The following is a 15,424-nucleotide window of genomic DNA, read 5'->3' as shown; positions in this document are numbered from 1 at the left end:
TACCGAATCCGCTTTGTCCACATTTTAAGTTATGAATGCCACAATGACGTCACCACACAATAAATAAAAAAAACAAACATCCGTCACGATGACTGAAAACATTCGAGCAGGATGATCTTTGTCGAGGCGGAATTGGTTGTTTTGGATCTGGCTCGAGCGCAGCTTCGCAGGTGTCCCAAATGAAGCGTATGCAGAGCACTGAGGTGGGGAGGAAAAGTTCGCCAGAGACGAAGAGTGGGAAAAGGTCAACGGCAGTGAAGGAGGAAATAAAAAAAAAGAGAGAGAGAGAGAGAGAGAGAGAGGACAAGCAGGAGCCCCGAGGCTGAGCCGCCGATGTGAACGTGGCTTTAGAATAAACATGAGCAGCATGTAAATAACACGAGGCCACCTACAAGCGTCTACCACGCACCCACACAGGCCTTCTGGGGTTCTGGCTTCACCATGTATGCCGATACGCACTGCGGGTGTCCCGGAGGCCCGTCGCGCACCCCCCTCCCTCCCCCCTCCCCCCGTGGTCATCAAATAGCTGCAGGACTGGAGCCTTTTGTGAATGTCAAAAGTGTGCACGTGTTTTGATTGCATCCCCCGTGTGTGTGTCTGCAGTCTAAAGGAAAGGGGGTCAGCGGGACGTTGGCTGCGCTGCTGCGAATCCGTCGGCAGTTCTTTGTGTTGCTTTTGCTGGTCCGTATTGGGAGAGAAGTGTCACTTGGTGATGGGTGTTTTGCAGCCCTGGTGACAAAGATGAGGCGGTGTGGCCAAAAAGCGACACGGAATCATCGTGGGAAGTGATTCGAATGGTGGGTAATTTGCAGCGGAGTAGTGAGGAAAAAAGCGAACAATGATGTGGCGCGACAGACAATCTGACAGTCCTAAAAAAAAAAAAAATAATAATAATAATACATAAATAATATTGCTCCAGTCACATTGATCCAATTTGGAAAGATATTACATTGATAACTGCTCAACACACCATTTTGTTCCCCCCGAATTGGCTCTCATTTTTCAGATATTTTTATTTTTGTCTAAAAAAAAAGTGCTAATAATATATAATAATATATGTCTTGTAAGCATGTCCATACAGTAATCTTTCATATTTTTACGTGTTTTCAGATATTTTTATTTTTGTCTAAAAAAAAGTGCTACTAATATATAATAATATATGTCTTGTAAGCATGTCCATCCAGTAATCTTTCATATTTTTACGTGATATCATGAAACCCGGCAATCGTGATCACACAGAGCCTTCTATAAGGAAATCGCGTTTCGTGTGAAAAAAAAAACTAGCAAAAATAAACAAATAAATAGATAAATCTGAGAATTAGGCAAATAATAGCAACAAATAAACTCAAACAAAGGTGACATCAAATCACAAACGCTTCTTCTCGTACTCATTAAATAGACATCGGAAACTGTCAAAGCACATTAAATGACAGAAATGGCCAGAGACTGTTCCACCCGCGCTGCAAGAAGGAGAGATACCGACGCTCGTTCCTACCGACTGCTGTCAGGCTGATGAATAAAAAATAACAATCATAATAATAATAATAATTAAATGATGTGAAGGAAAATTGTAAATAGTACTGCGATTTATCCATTTGTGTTCATATTGTATTTAATTGAAAGATGTTTGTTGTATTTTTTCTCTTTCTCCTTTCTTCTTTCTACATACATTCTTGCTGCTGGAGGCTGTAAATTTCCCCAGTGTGGGACGAATAAAGGATATCTTATCTTATCTTATCTTATAGTTCCCAAAACAAGAGCAAATTCAAAGAAATGTATGTCGTTTCCAGATTCAGGAGCTCCAAATACTCAAAAATACTTTTACTTTCTGTTAACTGTTTTGTAAAGTGCTTTGTTACAGCTGCCGCTGTTGTGAAAGCGCTATATAAATCAGCATGTATATAAATCAGCATGTATGTATGGTATGTATGTAAAAATCATGAAAATATTTGTGGCACTGTTGTTGTTGACCAGTGTCATAGTCGGATAAATATGCCCCAGGGGACACATATTGACAGCCCCACTTGCAGCATGTCATCTACAGAATTTTGTAATTGCAGAAAATGTTGCCAGCCAACATTCCGAAGAGTTGTGGATTTGTACAAAAAAAAATCAAAAGAGAGGCAGAGTGAAAGGGTAACTTGGGAACTTGATGTGCTTCAGTCCGTGCCCGTAGATTTGTCTCAACTAATATAAATTTGCGGAGAAAAAGAAAAAGAGGCGGCCCGGTAGTCCAGTGGTTAGCACGTCGGCTTCACAGTGCAGAGGTACCGGGTTCGATTCCTGCTCCGGCCTCCCTGTGTGGAGTTTGCATGTTCTCCCCGGGCCTGCGTGGGTTTTCTCCGGGTGCTCCGGTTTCCTCCCACATTCCAAAAACATGCGTGGCAGGCTGATTGAACACTCTAAATTGTCCCTAGGTGTGAGTGTGAGTGCGAATGGTTGTTCGTCTCTGTGTGTCCTGCGATTGGCTGGCAACCGATTCAGGGTGTCCCCTGCCTACTGCCCGAAGACGGCTGGGATAGGCTCCAGCACCCCCCGCGACCCTAGTGAGGATCAGGCGGCTCGGAAGATGAATGAATGATGAATGAAAAACAATCCACTCAGTGATCGAATCAAGTGTCATTTAAACGCTGCGAATGAGGAAAATGACGTTTCTAAACGTAGCGTCGTTTCCATTTTTGGTGTATTTGGGACGCCAGCTGCCTTGTGTTAAGTCCTAATGTGGCCATCATCAAATTGTCACGCAGGCGTGCTGCTATAAAAAGCTGAATATTGACAAAAGGGCACCAAAACGGTGTGTAGCACCACCCGCTTGTGACCAAACTATGTGTGCGTTTGTGTGTGTGTGTGTCACACCTAAACAAGCTCAGCAGTGTCCCCTCCCATATAAGCCTCTTGGACCCTGGGGTCCAATAAGCAGCCATCTGCAAACAACCTCTTCCACCATGCACCGGCAAACACGCGCGAGTGTGTGCATACAGTATGTCTGTGTGCTGTGTGTGTGTGTGAGGTGGACTATAGTTCAAGGGCACGAGGACTTGATCAAGCTTCAGTGGGGGGAGGAAATAGGCTCCCCTTCCTTCATGTGAGCATTATTACAAACACACACCTATTCGCGCAAAGGTTGTTTTAGTTAATGAACAAAACGAAAAATGAAAAAAAAAAACAAAACAAAACAGGAAGGTCAAACAGTTATAGTAGTGATGTCATCGAGTAGCAGACAGGTAAAAAAAAAATTAAATTAAAAAAGAACAAAAAAATAAAACCCCAACTGAAGATGACGTTAGCTCATTGGCGACAAGCCGTGCTTGCGGCTGCACTTACTTCCTGGTTTTGTAACTTCACTCGGAACGCGACGCTTGGCAACAATTCTCTTTTTGGTTCATCTTTGTAAAAAATAAAATAAAATAAAATAAAATAGGCGGCCCGGTAGTCCAGTGGTTAGCACGTCGGCTTCACAGTGCAGAGGTACCGGGTTCGATTCCAGCTCCGGGCTCCCTGTGTGGAGTTTGCATGTTCTCCCCGGGCCTGCGTGGGTTTTCTCCGGGTGCTCAGGTTTCCTCCCACATTCCAAAAATATGCGTGGCAGGCTGATTGAACACTCTAAATTGTCCCTAGGTGTGATTGTGAGCGTGGATGGTTGTTCGTTTCTGTGTGCCCTGCGATTGGCTGGCAACCGATTCAGGGTGTCCCCCGCCTACTGCCCGGAGACAGCTGGGATGGGCTCCAGCACCCCCCGCGACCCTAGTGAGGATCAAGCGGCTCGGAAGATGAATGAATGAATGAATGAATGAATTAATAATTTCAGTGGCGGCCCGGTAGTCCAGTGGTTAGCACGTCGGCTTCACAGTGCAGAGGTACCGGGTTCGATTCCAGCTCCAGCCTCCCTGTGTGGAGTTTGCATGTTCTCCCCGGGCCTGCGTGGGTTTTCTCCGGGTGCTCCGGTTTCCTCCCACATTCCAAAAAAAAACATGCGTGGCAGGCTGATTGGACGCTCTAAATTGTCCCTAGGTGTGAGTGTGAATGGTTCTTCGTTTCTGTGTGCCCTGCGATTGGCTGGCGACCGATTCAGGGTGTCCCCCGCCTACTGCCCGGAGACAGCTGGGATAGGCTCCAGCAGCCCCCGCGACCCTAGTGAGGATCAAGCGGTTAGGAAGATGAATGAATGAATAAAATAAAATAAAGTGTGGAAAATACTTGTCAAAAGGAATTCAAGCCCCAAATCCACATGAGAAGTTGAAAACTTGGCAATAAAGCAAACATTACTAAGGACCTTCGAGGCTGTAATTTGCCCTGCACTTATTCGAATTCAAAGTCTGTGGACTGTCCCTGTGTTTGATTTCTGGTTGGTTGTTTTGAAATTATTTTGTAGAATTTTGATGACACAATGTTCTTACCGTGATGTTTTTTAGTTTAAAAAAAAAAAGAAATCCACGAAATAAAACTAATACTAAAACTAATAAAAACAAAGCATTAAAAAAATATCTAATAATCGCTTAAAAAACTCGTTCAAACTAATGAGATTTTAAAAAAAAGAAAAAAACGCAATTAAAAACAAAGCAAAACGGCAATTCCCCAAACGATTGTAACTCGGCTATAGCGCAACCCTGGACAGCACCGCCTCCTCTCTCAGCTTCGGTTGGACCCTCTGCCTTGACGGCCTGCTAGGCCTGAAAGACCAAGCCTTGCCGCCTGTGGCCCTGGCCCACTTCCAGGTGCTGCGTGGGTGGTTGGAAGGAGCAGCGGGCCGGGGCGGTGGCGGGGGCTGGGGCGGTGGGGTGTGGTGGGGGGGGGGGTGGATGATTCGGGGCCACGGACGCCGTCCTTTGGCGCTCCTGCTTGCTCATCCATCCTGGTCTGCCAGCCCACAGATCGATAGCTCTGCTCTCTTAATCAGGTCTCTGGTGGCTGTGGGCAGACCTGTGTGTGTGTGTGTGTGTGTGTGTGTGTGTGTGTGTGTGTGTGTGTGTGTGTGAGAGTGAGAAGACGGGAGCTTGTTCCATGCGATGATTTGCAGTTGTGTCTCTCCATCTCAGAATTCTCTGGCTGTTCATTAGGTTTGTTTATCCTGACTGGTTCGTCTTTCTCCCCCCCACCCCGCCGCCACGCCCTCTTTTTTGGGTCTTTTTTTCCAATATTTCTGACTGTCCCGCCTTCGCCATACCCCTTTTCTCTGCGTCTCGAGTTAAGTTACAAAACCAGTGAAGTTGTGCAGCCGTCACCAATGAGCTAACGTCATCTTCAGTTGGGGTTTTATTTTTTTTGTTCTTTTTTCATTTTAATTTCTTTTTTTTTACCTGGCTGCTACTCGACACACCACCAGGCCGCACCCGAAAAAAGGACTCAAGAGTCGAGCCGGTCCCGCTGCTGTTACGAGTCGTGATGAGGACGGACGGAGGCCGAGTGGCCGAGTGGGGAAATTGAGACGGGAAAGGATGAGAGGCGAGAAGTTGAGATGAAATGACGGGCGTCCGGCCGATGGGTAGAAGAACCCGCCTCCGGGCTCTCGACGCAGATGTGTCACCACAGCTGCGCACACACGTGCTCATTTAAAAACAATTGCGGCAAATAAAAGAGGAAACACTTCAAAACTGTCAAGCTTTATTTGTTTTTTTTTTCTTTTCGGGCAGCAAGATGGAACGGGACTTGGGCACCGCAGGTTTAGTGAAAGGCGGTCATGTCAAACTGTTTTCCATCAATCAGTCTTTTCCTCGTCTTGGCTTGATGACAATATTAACTCATTCGGTACCAGCCAATTCCTGACCAAGTCTGAAAAGACATTTAAAAACGTCTTTGGGAGTGAATGAGTTAAGGTGTTTCATGTTGTCACAGTGGGGCGGCCCGGTAGTCCAGTGGTTGGCACGTCGGCTTCACAGTGCAGAGGTACCGGGTTCGATTCCAGCTCCGGCCTCCCTGTGTGGAGTTTGCATGTTCTCCCCGGGCCTGCGTGGGTTTTCTCCGGGTGCTCCGGTTTCCTCCCACATTCCAAAAACATGCGTGGCGAGTGCGAATGGTTGTTCGTTTCTGTGTGCCCTGCGATTGGCTGGCAACCGATTCAGGGTGTCCCCCGCCTACTGCCCGGAGACAGCTGGGATAGGCTCCAGCACCCCCCGCGACCCTAGTGAGGATCAAGCGGTTAGGAAGATGAATGAATGAATGAATGTTGTCACAGTTTTTGCAGTGACGCGCCACAACTCAGTTGAGCTCGAACGAAACCAGAAACGGGAAATTTTGTCGGAAAAAGCCAATTTTCAAATGGCAACGGCTGCAGTTTTGGTCGGATAATTCATTCATTCATTTTCCGATTTGTTTATCCTGACAAGGGTCGCGGGGGGGGGGTGCCGGAGCCTATCCCAGCTGTCTTCGGGCAGTAGGCGGGGGACACCCTGAATCGGTTGACAGCCAATCGCAGGGCACATAGCGACGGACAACCATTCGCGCTCACAATCACACCAATGGACAATTTGGAGTGTGGGAGGAAACCGGAGTACCCGGAGAAAACCCACGCAGGGCTGGGGAGAACATTAAAACTCCACACCGGGAGGCCGGAGCTGGAATTGAACCCGGCACCTCTTCACTGTGAGGTCGACGAGTGTGAACCACTGGACCAGCGGGCCACCCATATATGAATATTGTCCTTATTTATTGATATATTTGTCTTGATTCACGCAGCGCTTCATAAATGTCGTCCACGTTTAAATATCGTTCCACGAAACATGAAAAGTTGACGTGAGAAAGCCGCAATTGTCTTTTTTTTGCATTTTTGTACTTTCACTTCCCATTTGGAGACTCACGCTTGAATTTTGTGAATTGTCGTATTGAATGCTTAATTTTTTTTTTTTTTAATGGATTAAAGCACAATTGCAATTTTGCAGAGGGGAGGGGGGGGGGATCGGTTTGCAATTTGATTAGATTCCGACATTGTTCGACCGTAGTAGGACGTGAAAAAGAATACATTTCAATTTCCTATGCAGGTATTGCATCACAGCTTTTCAAAATAAAACAAAACTTCTTAAACATCTTTGTTTCAGAGTTGCAGGCTTCACCCAAAATCTTCAACGTATATTTGTGCTTGGCATGACCGAGCGCGATTTCCGTTTTATCACGAACGCATCACAGTGTTGGACAAGGGCAAGAAAAATGAACAAGACGGACAAACCTCGTTCCCGCGCAGGAGAAGGAAACGGCGGCCAACAGTTCATTGCGACGCCTTCACGGGAAGAAGTGTCTCAAGAGGTCCTTCTTGTTGACCTTGCCCATTTGGTTCCTCGGTATCTCGTCCACCAGAAGCAGGCCGGCGGGGACGTTGTACGGCGCCACGCGCTCTCTGCGAAGCGATACGCGCGGACGTTAATGCACGTAAGGAACCGGGCTTTACTGCTCGCTGCGAAGGCGAGATACACCCAAACACACGAGACGGCCAAACGCGGGCTCGCGTCGGTAATCGTGCGCGCGCACGTGCGACAACAGAGTCGAAAACAATTGCACAACAAAAGGCGAGGCCTGCGGCGGAGTCGTCGCGATAAGCCACGTCCCTTCATCCCTCGCTGTAGCGCTCCTCGCTAATAACGCAAATTTACCTTCCAGACACAGACAATCCCCCTCCCAACAAAAAAAACAATATAATCGGTGAGAGATTATAAAACAAAACAAAACATAAATAAAAGGCAAAACAGCAGGCTCTAATTAAAAGTTTTTGATCCCCCCCCCCCCCCGCACACCCCCCCCCCCCATTTCGCAGTGCACGGTTGTTACATCAAGTTGCAGCCGAGAGACGTATTTTTGTTTTTTTTTTTGTTTAATTATCTCTTAACCTACTTTTGTGTGAGTTGTTGTGTTGCGCTGCGAGTGAACGGAATGACTCACTCGGCGCTCTCAGCACGTCGGAGCAAAGTGTCACCGAGTACGTGCCGACACATTTGGAACGGCGCTCGCTTATGTCGCCAACATCTTTGGGGCGGCGTGCGTGTGCGTGAGCGGGTGCGAGGTGAAGCCCGGCCGGGCACGCGTGACGGAGATGCAGACTGACAGTTGCAGCCGGGGCACTGAGGACTGAGCATCCATCTAACTTCTTTGCCTCATTTTATCTTCTTCGTCTTCCCTGCTGGCGTGAACTCACTGGCTGGCGGCGAGTGCACTGGTGCTGCCCCCATCCGCTGGCTGCACCCCTGGCTGCAGTGTGTGTGTGTGTGTGTGTGTGTGTGTGTGTGGGTGTGTGTGCATTTTAGCCTGATGGGACAGAGCAGTAGCAGCATTCCAGCGAGTTGGACCATTCCAGTAGCGCCGGACACACAACCATATGTACCTCACAGCAATGACGCGTGCGCACACACACACACAATCACACACACACACACACACACACACAAGATCAAAACGCGCACTCGCATACAAGGGGTGGGGGGGGGCAATCAGGGACATAGTTCTGGATTAACTCTTTCACTCCTCGGCTTTACATGATCAGGATTTAAGAGCCGATCACTGAGTTAAAAAAAAAGAAAAAAGATAACCGCTCAGATGAGAAGATGGACCAAACTATCCAATTTAAAAAAAGAAAGAAAAAAAATGTATTTACTGGACAGCCGACCGTGGCAGCGACTCACAAATAGCCAAATTTGGGGTAGAATTGAAATCCATTGAAATGGAATGAGGAAAAAATACCTCTAAAAATTATTCATTCATTCATTCATTCATCTTCCGTACCGCTAGATCCTCACTAGGGTCGCGGGGGGTGCTGGAGCCTATCCCAGTCGTCTCCGGGCAGTAGGCGGGGGACACCCTGAATCGGTTGCCAGCCAATCGCAGGGCACACAGAAACGAACAACCATTCGCACTCACACTCACACCTAGGGACAATTTTAGAGTGTTCAATCAGCCTGCTACGCATGTTTTTGGAATGTGGGAGGAAACCGGAGCACCCGGAGAAAACCCACGCAGGCCCGGGGAGAACATGCAAACTCCACACAGGGAGGCCGGAGCTGGAATCAAACCCGGTACCTCTGCACTGTGATGCCGACGTGCTAACCACTGGACTACCGGGCCGCCTCTAAAAATTACATTGCATTAAAAAAAAAAAAATCGAACCATATATGCTGAGAAACCTTGGATCATTAATGTGGAGTGAGTAGGATTGTGTCATCTTGAATTTCTTTTTGCTGCGGATCTGATTTATGATGTCATCCATCAATCGGCAAATGATGACATCACAAACTTTTTGGTGAAAACGGCTATTGAATCGACAGACCTGAAAACCTGGACCCACCCGCAATCACCCATTTTTAATATGCTTCTATTTATATTTTATATTCATTTATAAGCCTTTTGTTCTTTTGTTGGGAATGTCTCTATTGTGAGACAAATAAAGGTTTTCTTATCTTATCTTGTCAAACGATCAACGCGTTTACATAAAACGCAAAATATCTGCCCATCCAATCCTGACTGTCAGATCTGCCTAATATCTCTACACACTACCGTAATGCTCCACCACACATACACATAGTACTGGTGCGCACACACACACCACACACACACACACACACACACACACACACACACACACACACACACACACACACCAAAGCAACAATACCTTGCCCACGTCTTCAAATCCAGTAAGGTCAGACTCCGACCTTCCTTCAGCTGGACCACCGCCGTGACCTTTTGTCCCCATGTATCATCTGGTGCGCCGATCACCGCCACGTCTGTACGGTGAAATGCGGCCATGCCACACGACAAGCAAAAAAAAAAAAACATTGAGTTGACATTCCGCTCATTTCTGTGTTTATTTCATTCTCAACAATTTTGTTTACCCGTGTTTCTGACCTTCCACCTGATCTTGCCGCCCACATATTTTGAATACAAACGGAGGGCACATTGCGGCAATTTTTACCTGAAATGTCTGGATGGGCCAGCAGGTGGCGCTCGACTTCGAGGGCGCTTATCTTGTAGCCTCCGCTCTTGATGATGTCAACTTTGGTGCGGCCCATAATCCAATAGACGCCATCTTTAAATACCGCCGTGTCTCCTGGGTGAAGGGGGGGGAGGGGGGGCAGTGTGGTGACGCAAGACACCATTGAGTCAAGGTGATGGACTGACAGGTCAGAAAAATCCACCAAGCATGTTCCCCTGCAGCACCCGGCGGCAATATTCTCTCTTTAGCAAAAACTTGCTATCAATGTGAGAGCAATGGAAGGCAACACAAACACCGCCCAAGTCTTATTATGAAAAATAATTAAAAAACGCAAAGCTCATCAGTCTGCTTTCACGAAAAACGACAGAAATCTGACCATCTTGACTGTTTAGAGGCTGGATTTACAAAGTATCCAAACGAGTAATCAATTCTCAAAAATCATTTTGTAATCCATTAGTAATAGATGCATCACGCGTTCTCAACCTGAAAGAACACAAAAGTTGGGTCTCTGGTGAGAAGCCCGGCCACCCATAAACTATCAAAATAAACCAAGTGAATTTTGATTTGTCCATCTCGGAAAATGTGCGAGCTGATGTACAGTGGGCAGGGTTCGACAGTAACGGCAGCTCGGTGGCCTGGTGCTAGTACATGATTCTGCCATTACAAGTTGACAGACACAAATTTCCTAACTGAATAAATCAATCCCTTTTTGCTCGCTGGATAAAATGCAAAATATTACATATTTTTTAAAATGGAAAATATTTTTCATTATTTTATTTTATCCACTTAAATAGATCGACCATCATTGATTTATTTATTTTTTTGGTGCATCAGGTTCAAGCCGTTCATAAGGAATGGTTTGTACAAGATATAAAGGACAGAAAATGTCAAATAAAGCAAAAACAAAAAACGTAAAAAAGTCAAACTACAGAGAAATTGTATTTTCTGAAAGGCCTAAATAATTTAAGTCAAGTCAAGTCAACAGTATTTCTCGAGCACTTTCAAACCGCCATCGCTGCATACAAAGTGCTGTACATGGAGCAATTTAACATGCACAATAAACAGTAAGACGAATCCGTAATAAAGGCGGTAGAAAGCACCAAGGAGTAAAATCAAGAACAAATCGAAGTCAAGTCAAGTCAACAGTATTTATAGAGCACTTTCAAACAGCCATTGCTGCATACAAAGTGCTGTACATGGAGTGATTTAACATGCACAATAAACAGTAAGACAAATCGGTAATAAAGGCGGTAGAAAGCACCAGACAGTAAAATCAAGAACAAGTCAAGTCAAGTCAACAGTATTTCTCGAGCACTTTCGAACAGCCATCGCTGCATACAAAGTGCTGTACATGGAGCGATTTAACATACACAATAAACAGTAAGACGAATCGGTAATAAAGGCGGTAGAAAGCACCAAGCAGTAAAACCAAGAACAAATCTAATTTAGTCGAAAGATGCTCAATATGAAATCATTATTGTAACTTTTTGCATGGTATCATGAATATTCAGGACCAGTCCCGATTCCAACAGCAACATGGCCCCAAAAAGGCTTCAGGTAGGACCCCGGTGGGGTTAATCGTAAGCCCCACACCGATCTGGTCAAACTAGCCAATGGTGCTTTTGTGCAAGGTAAGCCGAGTTGCGTTGCGTTTTGTCAGATCGGCGTACAATTGTGCCGTTTATTCGTGGGTTTCTAGTTTGCAGCGGCATATGGTGCTGCATTCATTGCATCAGACTAAGAGATATTGAGTCGGGGGGAGAAAATCCTTTCGATGCAGGTCAAACGACAAACAAGATTAATGTTGAATTAATACTGCTCTGACACTGTCAAAAAAAATAATAATACGACTGTAGAGTCTTGGATGATATTGCACAGATGTACCTAATGTTGCCCCCCCCCCCACCCCCTCGCCTTTTATCAGCCTCTCCTGCACCGAACAAATGCACCTCCCTTTTTTTTTTCCAGCCTCCATCATTCATCCTTTTGCTTCGACCTCTCCGAAGCATCTCTCATCGCATCATCCGTTTCCTTCTCCGCACCTATCTTGCCGTCTCCGTCTTCCACTTGCCTCTCCGCCTCGGCATCAATAGCGCGCCCATCTGCTCCCATACATCACGCACTTCATTTCAGTTTATTAGCCGGGATAAATCATAAATATTTCATTATACATCACGGGCGGCTGTCGCCGGCACACCGCCAATTTATCACCGCCGCTCTCTCTGCCGGCTTGCCGCGGCGCCTATAAGCTTTCCAGTCTATTAAACAAGATTGATACAGAGTGTAAATTTAGATATCGGGAATTTCTTCACAGACCACTGCTCTGCACTGATAGGCCAGGGTAACCGGGGAGGGGTGGGAAGACGGGGGGGTTGATGTGGCACGTGGGTGTTAACGGCAGTAAAGCGTTTTTTTCACTTTTTCCTTTTTTTTTTTGCTTCCTTATGTTTTCAGATGAGCGAGGAAATAAAAACACCGATAGCAGCGGCTAATAAGTAGCTCGCAGCTATCTCCTCCGACTGCAGGCGTGCGACTTTATAGGCAGTCGCATTTACTTTTCTCACATTTTCCAAGGCCTCTTTGTTTGCAAGCTGAGGCCGATAAATTCCGTGACCTTCACCCTCTGCGGAAAGTGAAAAATGCTTCTGGGTAATTGCAAAAACTAACACTCATAACATACAGTACTCGTGTTGAGTTTGAAGTACTTCACCGGGACTCTGTGACCTTGTGTCTCAATGTGTGTGTGTTGGGGGGTGGAGGACTTAATAGAACAGCACGTTCAGAGAGTGGCACAAGTGGGAATTATGATTGGAGAACACAGGCTGATAAAAAGAATTAACAAAAAAAACCCAAAAAAAGAAAAAAGCAAGCAAGACTGGAATGTTGGTAACTGTGTTACTGGGCCACACACACACACACACACACCAGCATACACTATCTATTCGGGCAGTAAACACACACCCACGCGCGGACACGAATAAACAGCATGCACACACAACTTCAGGCATCAGAGCCTCTCCACCATTATGTGCCGTGGCGTCAGACGAAGATATGGCCGAATGGCTTTCTTAATTAAAACGATAAGAAGCCTAATTGCACTGGGCTTTCATCTCATTCAGAGGCATTAAAGGAAGTGAAGGCAAACAGTGGAGAGGAAGAAAAAAGAAATAAAAACAGATCAAGACTTTTCAACGGAAAATGGAGGGCATCCAAAGTTGCACTTTACTCCAGGAAACTTCATTCCAGCAACAGCTTGGAAATGAGAGATGTGCAAAACGCAGGTAAGGGCAAAACGCGGGTGTATCATCACACAGAGAAAACTCGGCGGTGTTCACTGAAATATAGCGGAACCGGAATCTTCACCCAATCGCCATCGTCATGGTTATTTGTCTTATCTGGCTGCAGCTCACAGCCGGAGTAAAATGTAGAACCACGAGCGTCAGGGATGAATATTTTGTAACCGGGCTTGGTCACACAACTCAGGAAAGGTCACGTTGTAGCGGGTGTTGCCTTTTCATGCCAAACTGAAGCCAAAACTTGAACAAAACGCTTGAGAACAGTTTCCGACTTCACCGCGCCTCGTCTGTAGTGGTGAGACACGAAAATCATCTTCATTTAGGATTGACTTGAAATCGAAAACAAGCAGCCTTGACCGGATCAGGGAGCCTTATTATGATATATGTCGTATACACGGTGTGTGTGTGTGTGTGTATATATATATATATATATATATATATATATATATCCAGTGGTTAGCACGTCGGCTTCACAGTGCAGAGGTACCGGGTTCGATTCCAGCTCCGGCCTCCCTGTGTGGAGTTTGCATGTTCTCCCCGTTCCTGCGTGGCTTTTCTCCGGGTGCTCCGGTTTCCTCCCACATTCCAAAAACATGCGTGGCAGGCTGATTGAACACTCTAAATTGTCCCTAGGTGTGAGTGTGAGTGCGAATGGTTGTTCGTTTCTGTGTGCCCTGCGATTGGCTGGCAACCGATTCAGGGTGTCCCCCGCCTACTGCCCGGAGACAGCTGGGATAGGCTCCAGCACCCCCCGCGACCCTAGTGAGGATCAAGCGGCTTGAAAGATGAATGAATGAATGAATGAATGAATGAGGTCATATACACGGTGTGTGTGTGTGTGTATATATATATATATATATATATATATATATATATATATAGGCCGGCCCGGTAGTCCAGTGGTTAGCACGTGGGCTTCACAGTGCAGAGGTACCGGGTTCGATTCCAGCTCCGGCCTCCCTGTGTGGAGTTTGCATGTTCTCCCAGGGCCTGCGTGGGTTTTCTCCGGGTGCTCCTGTTTCCTCCCACATTCCAAAAACATGCGTGGCAGACTGATTGGACGCTCTAAATTGTCCCTTGGTGTGAGTGTGAGTGCGAATGGTTGTTCGTTTCTGCGTGCCCTGCGATTGGCTGGCAACCGATTCAGGGTGTCCCCCGCCTACTGCCCGGAGACAGCTGGGATTGGCTCCAGCACCCCCCGCGACCCTAGTGAGGATCAAGCGGCTCGGAAGATGAATGAATATATATATATATATATATATATATATATATATATATATATATATATATGTATGTGTGTGTGTGTGTGTGAATCCATTCGCCAAAACATTGTACACTGCTGGGGTTGGGCCGTCGCCATGACTACCCTGCCTGTGTCAAGACGATCACACAAAGTGTCAACGGTCATCGCCACATCAGGGAAACCCGCACGCAAACACAACAGCCGACACCCCAAGTGCTATTTGGGAGGAGCGCTGCACTTGTTCACGCTTGCCAAGTGCGAGCCGGATGACATCCCGCTTTGACGTGGCACAAGCGGAGTCACGGTGGCTGGTGATATTCGGCAGAAGCTAATAGCAGCGGGATCGAGCCGAGCGCCTTGCGCTAATGCGAAGAGGGGAGCCTTATCTGCTCAAAGACTCGCAGACTAAATGCGAGTCATGCCTCTTTTCTGGGGGACTGTAAACACTTAGCATACATGAATATTAATGTTCCGACATTAAAGCCCCAAAAGCCAAGATGGAGGCGTTAATGAGGATAAATAACAGACAGCCGAGGCGTCGAAATCTCAGCTCTGACATTATTTATCATCCTTAACTTTTGTCACAGCTCCTTTTTTGGTAATTAATACCACACAAAACAGCACTTTGCACTTGGATGACTGATCTAATTTGTTTAATATAATGCAATTAAAGGAGCTTGAATTGCTTTATGCTAATGCTACTGATGAGATTGCGTGCTCTCTGCCTCTTCACAAGTTGATAACAAGCCCAAGTTAAGGATTGATGTCTGCCTCAGATCTGCAACGCTCGTCGAGCAAACTACTTAAGGGTCGTTTACATGCTTCTGTTTGATAGAGGCAAACACACAAATCTGGAGGGCGAAAACATGGCGATGACACCCCCCCCCCCCCAAAAAAAAAGAAAACAAGATACTTTGGGCCAATTATGTTCAATTTTACTTGCCACGGTGTGTGCAATTTTGGACCTGGTGTTTG

The 15,424-nt window shown here is 46.4% G+C and overlaps 1 protein-coding gene across 2 annotated transcripts in view; it reads right to left on the bottom strand.

Annotated features, from left to right (window-relative positions):
- acsf3 (acyl-CoA synthetase family member 3) overlaps window positions 1-15,424 on the bottom strand; it is a 58,097-nt gene that overhangs the window by 23,507 nt on the left and 19,166 nt on the right. The window contains exons 9-11 of one of the 2 annotated variants that reach the window (XR_007961958.1): window positions 9,890-10,024; window positions 9,590-9,701; window positions 7,160-7,327 (exon numbers count right to left, since the gene is read on the bottom strand). Coding sequence is in view for 1 of the 2 variants with exons in the window: in XM_052062522.1 (XP_051918482.1) it covers window positions 7,213-7,327; window positions 9,590-9,701; window positions 9,890-10,024 (362 nt within the window). In the remaining variant the exon portion in view is untranslated. Of the gene's footprint in view, window positions 1-6,876; window positions 7,328-9,589; window positions 9,702-9,889; window positions 10,025-15,424 lie in introns of those variants that run through there. The other variant, XM_052062522.1, reaches the window with a different exon arrangement.

This window comes from Hippocampus zosterae, chromosome 4 (genome assembly GCF_025434085.1).
Source record: "Hippocampus zosterae strain Florida chromosome 4, ASM2543408v3, whole genome shotgun sequence".
Taxonomy (NCBI): Eukaryota; Metazoa; Chordata; class Actinopteri; order Syngnathiformes; family Syngnathidae; genus Hippocampus; species Hippocampus zosterae.
This window is presented reverse-complemented; position numbering and strand designations above follow the sequence as displayed.